We start from the raw sequence: 13,142 nt of genomic DNA on the forward strand, positions 1-13,142 counted from the left end.
GTCCAAAACATCCAGATGAAAATAATATTCTACGGTTTTACTTAAATAACATAATTTACCCATTGACAAATATTATTAGCTATTACTATGATAAACATGAGACCACTGTCATCGCTATTGTAGAGGTTATTATTATATCAAATAAATAGTATGTGCACATTTCTGAGTTCTAAATACAGGGACGAAACTAAAATGAAATAAATTTACAAAATATTTTAGCAGACAATAAATATTTGATAATGTAATAACTTGCTAAGAGAAATGTTGTTCTACAGATAAACATTAGTTATAGACATGCTTAAAATTCGTATCAATATAGAGTACAGTACAGTAATGTATATATGTAGTATGAATATCTATTAACAGTCAAGTTTATTTCAAATTCGATTACAATGCTAGGTATGATACAGCAGGCTAACTTTTGATTAATGGAATCGAAATGAAATGATATTTATATGGTCTATTGAAATTCAACTGTCAGTCTATACACCATGTAATGTACAAATCTCAGATAATACCTTTATAAAATAAATTAACGAAACTCAAATTTACTGCAATATTTATATTTCTCCGGCCCCTTTTTCAGCAGTACTCACTGTGTATAATATAGCATTTAATGATTTGTATGAAACAAAATTATAAAAGAGAATATTACGTTGAATATGTCATATACTCAATGTGATTTGATCCCTCATTTGATTTCGTCAAAAGTTCTCCTGCAGATCTATATTTGTATACAAATTTGAAATTGCCCATATTTTACATTATTGAAAACTTTTATAAATACACTTTATTGGTATTCTATATGGGCAATTTTCAAAAATCCTTTATTAATATTTCGATAAATAGACAACAATACTATAGTTAACACAATAATGTCCATTTCATGTATGGGCAATTTTCAAAAATCCTTATTGATATTTCGATAAATAGACAGCAATACTATAAGTAACACAATGTCCATTTAATTTATGGGCAAATTTCAAAAATCCTTTATTGATATTTTGATATATAGACAGCAATACTATAAGTAACACAATAATGTCCATTTCATTTTCCAACCTATTGCAAGATACACTGTATGGTTTATGGGGTAGTCGCATATTACACTGAACTGAACCATCCTTATATTTGTGTACGCCTGCACAGGGTAAGTAAACGCTAGTGACTCTCACCCTTTTTACCTGCCACACGCTTGAATTCTCCCATATTGGTTGTAGAGATTGGTGATCCATAGAAAGCAAGATGATCAATTTGGGTCACATCATCTCCAGACTGGTTGTCTTTTATGAATAATTGAATATTTTGAACACTTTGGAATTTCACAAATTTCAATGGAATAGGATTGCCTTCCAGGTCACTTGGAGTTACTCTGAAATAAAATATTATTGTTATTATGTCCAGATGGTTGCAATACTGAGGTTAAGTTACAGACTTCAGGAATGAATACATACTAGTGATAGTAAACAAACTAACCCACTAATTTAAATACTTACTCCAATTCTTGAATAGATGCATTACCAGAAGCCTGATCAAAATCAAGTGTTCTTGGCTGGTTGATGAACAGTTTTACACATTTGGGCCCCTTATCTGCGGGTCCCTTGATTTTTACTGAATGCAATTTCACCAACTGAAATTATTATGTATTATATTTAAATTCAAATACATATTTTGTACAAAGTAATAATGTGTGTATTAAGTTTAATATTTTTTATTATATTTTTATTACATTATAGTAAATTCTATTTACCTGGTTGAAGGCTATGTTGATGATGAGTTGTTCATCACAATCACTAGCTAAGTATCCACCGCCGCTGGTAAGGCAATGTGCCAGAGGATGATCATCAGCCTCATTTAAGCACTCACATTCACTCTTTGTGATGAATGTGGCCAGATCCATCTGTAACCAACAGTTATACATTAATGAAATATTTAAAAAACATATATTCTAAGAAAAATAATCAATAAATTTAATCAATTTCATATAAAAAGTTTCTATCTCTTATATCAGAGAATTGTTAATTTATGTAAGTAAATATTTTAATTATTTATAGTATTAATTTAACATGTAAACTTCTCACATTTTTTAAATATATCTAAGTATATATAAGTAATATGTAATTAACAGATTAAATAAAATATATACTAACATGGCCTGCAACAGAATTGTCTTCATCGTTGGACTCCTCTGTGCCATAGTATTGTCTGACCTTATTCTCTAAGGTAGCAGGATCAGCACCTTGTAGGCGATCAATCCGCGTCTAGAATAAGTAACAATATAATAACACCAAGACAATTCACGGTTGTCTAATCGCAAGCTAAGCATAGCCTGTATTATGTCTAGATAAATTATATAAATACATAGATATTCAAACATACATACAAAAAATCATAATCTTTCTATCATTCTAAGTAATACAACCCACAACTAGACCAACATTTTAAAATACATAATAGGATTAATTATATATTTTAAAAAGTTATAATTTGACCCGATTGCTTTGTCTGTATTTTAGTTGTAGGGTAATAATTACATTCTCAGCATTTTTTATAATTTACAATTATAAAAAATGCTGAGGAGTGGTATATCCATGGATATCAGATTATGACTGCAATGTGTCATTAAAATTACTGTTCGTCTCTATATATTTGGTGATTGCCACTTATCATGAGGTTGACCATCAGCTTCTTTTCCATTCCTCATTTACATACAAATAATGTATATAATCATAACTAATGAATTTATATTTTACCATTCTTAACCATTAAAGTATAAAATAAGTCTTTAAATTATAAACAATGAAACATTACATTTCAGTGTTATTATAAGTTACCTTTGTCTCAAAGCTTTGGACAAATAAAATAGTATAAAATTATCTTCGCTGTGAGAGGGGGGCAGGATTAGGGGCTTAATTGACAATAGGTTTATAGTTCAGGTGACATTCACATGATCCCATAGGAAATAATTGTGGTAATTTCAATATGATGGGCCTTGCCTTCTTTCTCATAATTTTTCGCCGATAAATAGCAGTATCGCGTTAGCGCAGGTGGGAGCAGCCTTTATATCATACACAGAAAAAATAAGTAGTCACTTACTCTGTTTCTGTAGAAAACAAATGTTGGTGTTGCCGAGATACCCTGGGCGCTGGCAGTTTCAGTACATCTATTTACGTCCACTTTTAAGAACAAAGCCCTCGGAAACTTATTTGGTAGTTGTTCAAAGAACGGAGCGATTCGTTGGCATGGTGGACACCTTTAAAAGTAAATAAGAATTTTATACTAACAAAAAATGTAGGACGATGACTTGGGATTTTGAATGGGAAAAGGTTAACTTACCAACTGGCAGTGTAGTCTACAACGACTAATTTGGTGCCGGCATTTGTCATTTCCGACTGGAAATGAGCTTCATTTTCAATAACTGTAGCTAAAACCATTTTATTTACTATATTCTATTAAAATTAAAAGTTAATATTTCAGTATCAGATTAGGTACGAAAGATGACAAGTCAAAATGGTAGACTGCCTTGACACTTTGTTGAATATGTCAAACTAGCTGACAGCCGCGAAGTTAGTGTTGCTAGAATGAAATTACTTCGGCATTGTAATCAATGCGTTCTGAGGTTTTATATGCAAGCCAATCAATTATCATTAGAAGTAGCATGAAAATGTATGAATTACTTAACAATTGCAGTACAACAGCGTACAATCTACAAGTGACAAAAGTTTCTTGCATTATCTATCTTAATTTCGATAGGTAACATTTGGCAAGTGTAATTGCAAAAGTGTCATAGTTTTACATATAAAAAAAACTAAAAATGTATAGAAAAATATAATTCCCAAGTATGGCACTAATATTAAAATTAACAGGCTCACAACTCAGTTGGAGGAGACGTTGTTACCAGAGCAGATGCCAAGGCAAAGAGGTTACCCCGAATCCCCAACCTTCTCTCTGGGTGTGGATGAAATGAACTCTGTGACGCACGTCATTTTAGTAAAACGGTCGTTTAAAATTCTTATTTTAAACTAGCTGTACCTGTAACTTCGTCCGCGTGGAAAACACTAGTGCCTAATACCATAAAAATGAAATATATTATTTATTTTCGCTTTCTAAAAAAGAAACTGTTTTATTATATATTTTTTAATATCTTATCTTAGCAGTAAAATTAGATTGCTAGATTTATTTCAAAGCTTACTTAATAATAATTTATAGCGGTCGACAAGATATTACAGTATACAGTGATGGGAGCGCGGCAAACCGCCTGTGGCGAGGTTTATCCTCGCAATAATTTACTGGAAGCTTTCCAAATCACTGCGATCCATTTTAATAAACTCGGATCAGAGTGTATCAAATAACATAGTAGGTATTTCATTTGTGTGTATAGAATACAATATACTTTCTGAGAAACTAGTTCTTAGTTCAAAGACCGTAAGATCAAATTTCGTTAAGATATATTCAGTCGTTTCATCGTTGAAATACAAAAATTATCGGACAGATAAACATGATAGAAAGACCTTATAACAATTTGTAAAATATTTTCTTTATACTACGATGGTGGCAAATAAGCATATATTTATGTACCTACTCATAACTCAGATATTGAATACATACGATACATATTCAATAATCACCTACCTACAGGGGATGCAAAAATTAGGAATTTGTTCTGTATAAAGGTAACAACATGGATAAGTATGTATTATATGTACATCTGACAAATTAGACCAAACGAATTGAAAAATACTGGTCCCTATAACCCCGTTCTGTATTAATATTTAATTCGACAAAAAAAACGCCTGTTAGAAATAACACGCAAATTCTTTTTACTGTAATTTGTCGCGAACGTTCGAAGCAAATACATATATAATTCTCTCTACCACTCTCCATTCGATCAGCTCAAACACATGCATCATTTAATAATAGACTAAGATCTCATTATCTCTCTTCATAGTACATGTTTTTATTTTATTTTTTTTTTCTCATTTCTTCCAATATGTAGTATATATGTATGTATATATGTAGGTTTATATATTTATCCCTAATGTAAGTATGTATATCCAGTAGTATAATAAATAGTGTCTTATGTGTGTCACCTACCCTATTCTATGTACATAAGTCCTCTCTTCTAGGTTGTCAGTAAGAGATTGCATTTAGCGATAAGACCGCCATTTGCTATTATTTTACTATTTACTGTATTTTCTCATTATTTTATGTGTACACAATAAAGAGTTTTATTATTATTATTATAATTCCACAAAAACCAGATCTTAACAAACTATTACATCCTAAAACACAATAACTTAACAGTAAAATATTCTATTATATATTTACTATCACTATAACACAGACCGTTATAAATGTAAACAAGTAAATTAATTTGGCATATCTACCTAAAGTATAGTTAAGAGTAGTTAAAAATATCTATGTAATTTTCATGTCACGCTTAGTGTTATTTCATTACTATTATACCGCTAATAATTAATATTTATGTTATGAACATAGAACAAAATTGTTATAGTAGCGGTTTAATAGTCTAATCAATAATTTATAGACCTAAAATTTTTAACTTAACTATAGGAATGGCACAGCAAAAACTTCATCGACTAACTCTTCAATTACGAAAAATATTATATAAAAATAAATAATATTAATTTGATTATTTTCAGTTAACTGTTTAGCTACCTATATGTAGATTAAAATTAAGGAAAAAATCAAAACAATATTTTAAAGGACAGGTGGATTTCTATCACACCTTTGCGAATATAATTTGTTTGTTATGAGAAATACCAATTATTAATTTCCATTATCTAGCTTAGCCAACTAATTTAATTTCATGCAACTGTGTTATTCGTCATTATAAATAAACATTTCAGTTTCTTATCATGAATGATTGTTTGAATTATCGACAAAAATTACATTCAGATAGTTAGGTAAGTAGTGATTTTTAATTCTGTTATTTATTCATGTTCTTCATTATCTGTTCATTTATTTATAATATCAATTTAATTTTGTGTACCTTCCTACGACAAATCTTGGTACATTTTTCACTTTAATCTTCTCTGAGGAGATAAAACCGAGATCGTCGCAAGGGAAATCTACAGTATTCATTTGAATTCGGACACCATCAAGTGTCTGTTCTAAGTAGGAAGGATAACGGATATAATTTTCAGTTTGAATGATATATATAAGTAGATATAGATTTAAAATAGCACAAAGTGCTTGTTGAATTATTATGTGTTCGTATTTGACTTTAATATTTTTAAGTATATTCATTAATGTAATCGTATTTTGTCAACATTTCAATGAAATAAAGTCATTAAATGAAAAACACGTAAACAATAAACATATAAAGATAAATGGCGATATCTTTTCCAAACGGGGCTTGGTTAAATATTTACGATCATTAAGACACATTATTTATTTTGCATATGACTTCAAATATGACGTCGATATGAATTTTGAATTCGGATTATTTCTAGTGAATGGTAAGATTTTTTAATTATGCATGTCTTAATGGCCTGTTACCAATTACCAGCCAGTATTTTTAAAATTGTTATTCGTTCAGATATATCATAATGATTTTTTTGCAGTGAATTTGAAAAGTATTCTCGAAGAAAAGCGAAATGAATTGCCACTTTCTGTAATAAAATATTTAGAATTAATATTGAAGAAAAATGACGAAGTGATTGATTTTTTTAGGGAGATGGTTAATCGTGATCAAAATCCTGAGGACCGGAGAAATAAAATATGTGAGTATCTGGTACCAATTCCTGTACTGTTTTAGGTATGGTATTATATTGAATATAATATGGAATGAGAAAACTATACTCCAGAGCTTCGGTTTGGGCATATCGAAGCCATGTAGGATATAAATACTACGTGGTTCACGTTGCATAATCATAATAACACAGTCGTATGCTAACAAGCATAGGCCTCGGCACATATAGGTATGCTACAGATATGCTGTTTATTTTTATGGTTACTGAATTGTTCACCCACCTGTGCCTGACCTGCCTGCCTGTTACCTGACCAGCCAGCTATACGCTGGCTGGTCAGGTAAGCAAGGATTCAGCAAGGAATTAACGATTATTATCTGGAGGCACCGTAATGAGGTGACTAATAATCCTCTCCCCACTGACATATTATTAGTTATACGAGGGATGAAAGCGGACGAAGCTTGAAAATGTCTATAATCATAACCAATTTATCAATGCAGAGCCGAAACAGTTGTGTTTAGAAGCATGAAAAAGATAAAGCCGTGGTAAACATATTACCATTATGGGTTAAATAAAGAGTTATATTAATTTAACCCATAATAGTATAAGGGACATGCCGTTAAGATAAGTGTAATATGTTATCATAAAATATATATAATATTAAATAAAGTACAATAAAATAAAAACGTATGTATATTTCGAAAATAGTGCTTTACTTGAAGACAACAATTTTGAATATTGAATTAATTTCAATTTTAGTAACGTCTCTATTTTTAAACGAATCTCAGTGGATATCAGAATTACGTGGCTTTGATATAAGAATTTTGAAACAAATAAGGTTAAAATCTGATCATGAACTTGAGGAATTGTATTCAACGCGAGATAATTACGAGAACAAAGTTGATGATCTGGATAATGGGACACCAAATCCAAAGTTATCAGGTAATTAAAATTTGTACATTATATTTTATTAGATGTTATAAGTAATTACAGATCTTATTCATTATCTCTACACAATATTAGAACCTTCAGAAAAAAAATCTACACAACTTAACAATTCTTTGTATAAACATATTATTATGACTATGTCTGTTAGACTAAAGGGTTAGATAGACACATTTCTTTGACTTTTGGCGTTATGGTGAATATTTATATATCATTCGCTCACAATGCTGAATGCTGATCTCTGCTTATTTTTTTTTAAATTATAGATAGCCCTATAATTAAAAAAAAAATAAGCAGAGATCTCCCTCTCCCGCAGCTCTAAGTTTGCAATCAATATATCCATCATTAAGTAATAATTAAAAAAAGTAGAAATAGAAATAGAAATAATCTTTATTCAAATAAACTCATTACAAGCACTTTTGAATAGTCATATTTTGATTCTACCGCTCATTCGGAATGCAGATTCATCACAAGAAGAATGAGCAAGAAACTTGTGTGTTGCTCTTTTCAATAGATGTTTTTTTATATAAATAATTACAGTGTAACAAGTAAGAGGCATGCGACAATCAACATAGAAATCGCTACGCACTCATTATTAGTGTAATCAGATAATATTGTCAGTGCTATGTATTTAAAATTTTTCTACAAAAACATTATTATCGTTAACGAATTCTTCAATTTTATAGTAAGCTTTTTTGCAAAAGAAGTGTTTTATTTGACATTTAAATCTTTTTTCTGGCAGATTTATAACAGACTCTGGTATTTTATTGTAAAACCTTACGCAATTGCCATAAAACGAATTACTAACTTTAGCCAAACGACATTTAGGTAAAATCAGTTTGTTATTGTTACGTAAGCTTTTATTAGTGCAATCACTAACTCTTTTGAAACTGTCTATATTCTTCCTGGCATACATGATATTTTCATAAATATATTGAGAAGCAACGGTGAGGATATTTGATTCCTTAAAGCACTCTCGCAAAGACTCCCTGGAACCCATGCTATAAATGGAGCGAATGGCCCTCTTTTGTAAAATAAATATTGTATTTATATCAGCTGCTTTGCCCCATAACAAAATACCATACGACATAATGCTATGGAAATAGCTAAAGTACACAAGTTTAGCCGTTGCCACGTCTGTTAATTGTCTAATTCTTCTTACCGCATAAGCGGCAGAACTAAGTCGACTCGCCAATTTAGTAATATGAGCACCCCATTGCAACTTGGAATCTAATGTGATACCTAGAAATACAGTATCGTCCACAAAATTAATAGGTTTATTGTCCAACATGATTTTTGAATCTACCGGCCTTACATTGGGGAGAGTAAATTTGATACATTTAGTTTTATTTGCATTTAGTAACATATTATTAGCCGTAAACCATTTTAGTATTAACAATATACCTTTTTTTTAAATTATTACTTAATGATGTCATATACTTAATGATTCATCACATATTTAAAAACAAATATAATTTTCGGGCCGAAAAGAATTCATGACATTATATTTTCCATGCGATTTTAATGATCTCTTTAAATTGTAGTATTATTCTGTAAATTGTAGATATTATAATGATACAGCAGAACAGTATCTAAAGATGTCTGTATTTTTTTAGACGCATGCCTGGTATCACTTGCTGCTAATACAATTAGTTATTCTAAATATACGCCAAAATGTGAGATTCCTAATGTGTGTCGAGATATGGTGGTTAATGGAACAGATTTTGGATACGCTTTGCTCCATAGGTAAGTATGTAATGTTTTTATTTTAATACCAAGAAATGTCAAGATGACTGGACAGAGTGGAAGTGTGGGGATATTTTGCTGTTAGCAGTTTGCTTTGCGATCAGTGTTCCCATGCGAAGGGTAGGTAGGTACTAAGGTATAACACATTAGACTAGAGTTGAGACACAATGGTATAGTACCATACAGGTACATGGACTTCAGAACGTTTTCTAAGACCGGGATGCCATTCGTGTATATACGGGCATCGATTTTCTCTTTTCGTCTTGTAGACTATCTGCTCATGACGTTCTGCATTTTATTTTTAGATTATTTAGTCTAGATAAGTTATATCATATTGATCAATTATTATAATCATATGATTTTTTTTATTTATATGAAATGAAACGATTACATAACTTACCTATGAAATTATTCCTACCTATATATATGAATTTCTAGAATATGTATATCAATATGGTCCTTTATTTTATTTCCAAAATAATGTGGGTATCGTAAATTAATGACAATCGTTCGAACATACCATTAATATTAAATAGAAAAGTAGTCTATTTAATATTAATGGTAACCGAATTATGTATTAATGTGTTTTTGGCTGATTTAGATGTGATTTTCAGGTTACTTTTATTATTGCATGCCAAATTTGCAAGAAGATGTTACATATTAAATCCAGTTGAAGATAGAGAGATGAGGCGAAGGATCTGTAGCACAGCTTACGATGAAGCACAATATATTGCCATGCAAGGTTATCGTGTGAATGACTTAATCATGGAACAGAGTACGTATATAATAATATACCTTCAGAAATCTTATGCCAAATGTTTTTTTTTCGACTATTCTAATACTATAGTTGGCCGTTATAGCCTTACCGGACGGTAGGGGGTGAATGTATATAGCACTTCAAACCCGCGGAAGGATTTAGAGCGGATGAAGGCCAACTGCCGCCTAACGGATACGACTTTAGTCTGAGGGCATAGGGGTTTAAACCGAGGTTCAAACCTCGCCTCTGACTATACCATTTGAGACGAGTCTCTGGCCGTCTCAAATGGTATAATTAGAGGCATTATTGACTGCCGAGATTGTGTGAACACAATACTTAATGTGCCTAAATTTCGCTGAGTGTACTCGAATACAGCATGTCAGATGGTGAGGTCGGCACCATCTCTATGATTAATTTTTGTTTCTTAACAGTATCTCCATCCAACAGGGAATCCCTGTTCTGTGGGTGTTTCTATCAACGTAATTAATATAAGAAATTTTATTTATAAATTTCCATAGACTATAACTGATTCGAACTCTTAATTTTTGGTATCTAAACTATGATAGTCAACGACATGATGGTTTTAAGAATCTAGATTATTTATTAAGGGGGTCTTCCTATGTGATGGGTTGAAAAAATCGATTTTTTTTTTTCATAAATTGCTCCCTTAACATGTCTAGAATACGGTAGTAAAGCGATTTTAGAAAATTCGAAGTCGTTTTAAAGATACAGCAGGTAAAAGAAAGAGCGGTTCGGAGCGGTGAGTTGGCAGTTAGAGACCGGGCCTATTGTGTACCGTCGGCTTTATACCTGGCCTCCCTTTTATTAATATATTTGTTTATACAAGTTTAGACACGTTTCTACAGACTTAAACAGAAATTAAGGAATAGGAGGAAAAGGAGCAGGTAAACTTACTGATAAAGTTATCCAAGAAATTACAAAATTCTACGGATTAGCAATTCGACGCCATCCAGATTCGCTTGAAGATATGAGAAAGGAAGTTTGGGCAACGTACTATCACAAATGTTCTTCTGATGAAAACCCTCAGCATCAATTTTGTCCAGAAGGCGAAGACAGTTGGTGTAAATGGCGTAAGGCTGAAGCTAATAATGAACTGGACGATAAACCACCTCTAATTCCGCAAGTCCAAAAAGCTATCAAACCGGTTTTCGAAGATTTATCGAAAGACGAATTATTAATTCGTTGTTTAGGAGCAGAGACACAAAACAATAACGAATCTTTGAATTCTTTGATTTGGACTTTCGCTCCTAAACATCTTCATTCTGGTCCCAAAGTTGTTGAAATTGCTAGCTACTTAGCAGTTATTATCTTTAATGAAGGTTTTCAAGGTATTTTAAAAGTTATGTCGATTATGGGATGCCCTGTTGGTCGTGAAGCCCAACCGTATGTTGAGAAACGGGATGAAAAGCGAATCTCACGCTCTGAGCGGCGCGTAAGTGATGTCGTTAAACAAGCCAGGATTGACTCAAGAGCTGAACAATCTGCTTTAAAAGAGTTTCACGAGGAAGAGGAAGGAATACTCTATGGACCAGGCATCGCCGATTGAGAGTAAGTTGATATTTTAATAGTTTTTAACGGACTTGAACTTTAAACGCGTTTTTCTCAAAACTGTGTTTTTCAAACTTTCCTCCATTGTATCTCAGAAACGGCTGGACCGAATTACTTGAAATTTACAGGGCACACTCAATATATGTAAACGCATGGAATGAACTATTATCAATCGAAAATTTTCAAAACTTCGATTTTTTTATAGCAAAAAACAAAAAAAAAACGCCTAATTTGCAACTTTTATTTCAAATGTCTATCAAAAATCCAATTTTTTTTATATTCATTTGATTATAGGTCATTCCGTGCTTTTAAGCCTACAAATTAAAACGCCGTTTTTTTTTTTTTTTTTTCAGATAAGCCGATCAGCCCGAATCGTGGAGGAAGTGGGAGCTCTTTTTTTCGAGGCGGGGGTGTTCAGAGCGCTGTAACTCTAGTTTGACTGAATATTTTTAGCTGAAATTTTATATTTATACTGTCCAAATATGTGTTAATAAATGATAAAAAACTTGAAGCTCTAAATATTTACTGGTCGTAGAAAAAAAATCCTAAAATATCCCTAAAAAACAGGCCGTCACATAGGAAGACCCCCTTAATTATACATAGAGAAATTCATCATTAGAAATTAGATGGCTATCTCAAACGAGAGAAAGGGGACATCTGATAACACTCATCATATTTACTTCTTTAATTTTGTTTCAGTTGCCTTATGTGGATTGGATGGTCATGCAAAATTTCTTCGTAGTTCGTGGATATCGAATCTTCTTTACTTTCAATCTCCATACGGTTGTTTTGGTATGAAAAAATATGGATCAATACAAATACACTCCGATTATCAATTTTTCCCTGATGAATTAATCGACAAAAGAACAAAAACATGGAAGTTGGACAAGCATTTGCAACACGACATTATTGGACGTTTATGCAATGGTCACGTGACCGCAGCAGCAGCCGCAACTTTATCAGTCGCCGTCAGATACATCTTAGAATATTATTAATTCAATCACTTATTAATTACATGCCAATGATCTAAGACTTCGATATAATTTATGAATGTTCTTATAAAACTAAGCTTAGAGAAAAATTTAAGTATTGTCAAGTATAAATTGTTAAATTAAAAGTTTTGAGAAGAGATGTTTTTTTTTTAATAAATATATTTAAAATTGTTATATTTAAGTTATTTGTTTAGTTCTTACTTAAAAGAAGTAGTATATATTTTCCATAAAATAAATTAAATTATATAAATGTACATGTATTGTGAAAAATTGTAAATACTATTCCTGTTTGAATATTCGATAGAGGTTCCACCAAAAGATTTATAGCTGAAATGTGTAGATCGTAAAATTATGCGTTTAATTTTTTGTTGGTATTAGAATAATTAATATTATGAGTCGTGTCAATTCCCAGTTTTTTTT

The 13,142-nt window shown here is 31.3% G+C and overlaps 2 protein-coding genes across 2 annotated transcripts; one reads left to right on the forward strand and one right to left on the reverse strand.

Moving 5' to 3' along the window:
* Positions 1 to 46: 46 nt before the first annotated feature.
* LOC131853432 (thioredoxin-like protein 1) lies at positions 47 to 3,530 on the reverse strand. Its single transcript, XM_059204316.1, has 6 exons — positions 3,337 to 3,530; positions 3,097 to 3,253; positions 2,151 to 2,261; positions 1,751 to 1,900; positions 1,497 to 1,630; positions 47 to 1,372 (listed from the first exon to the last, which is right to left on the reverse strand). Exons 1-6 carry the CDS (start codon positions 3,432 to 3,434, stop codon positions 1,162 to 1,164), a joined length of 861 nt encoding a protein of 286 aa, XP_059060299.1. The 5' UTR covers positions 3,435 to 3,530; the 3' UTR covers positions 47 to 1,161.
* A 2,699-nt stretch (positions 3,531 to 6,229) lies between these two features.
* LOC131853480 (uncharacterized) lies at positions 6,230 to 12,725 on the forward strand. The gene is made up of 6 exons (XM_059204376.1): positions 6,230 to 6,482; positions 6,588 to 6,746; positions 7,473 to 7,655; positions 9,275 to 9,404; positions 10,019 to 10,179; positions 12,430 to 12,725. Exons 1-6 carry the CDS (start codon positions 6,230 to 6,232, stop codon positions 12,723 to 12,725), a joined length of 1,182 nt encoding a protein of 393 aa, XP_059060359.1.
* The last annotated feature ends 417 nt before the right edge of the window (positions 12,726 to 13,142 follow it).

The sequence above is a fragment of the Achroia grisella genome, unplaced genomic scaffold (genome assembly GCF_030625045.1).
Source record: "Achroia grisella isolate CSIRO2021 unplaced genomic scaffold, CSIRO_AGI_Agris_v1 utg902, whole genome shotgun sequence".
In the NCBI taxonomy this organism is placed as follows: domain Eukaryota; kingdom Metazoa; phylum Arthropoda; class Insecta; order Lepidoptera; family Pyralidae; genus Achroia; species Achroia grisella.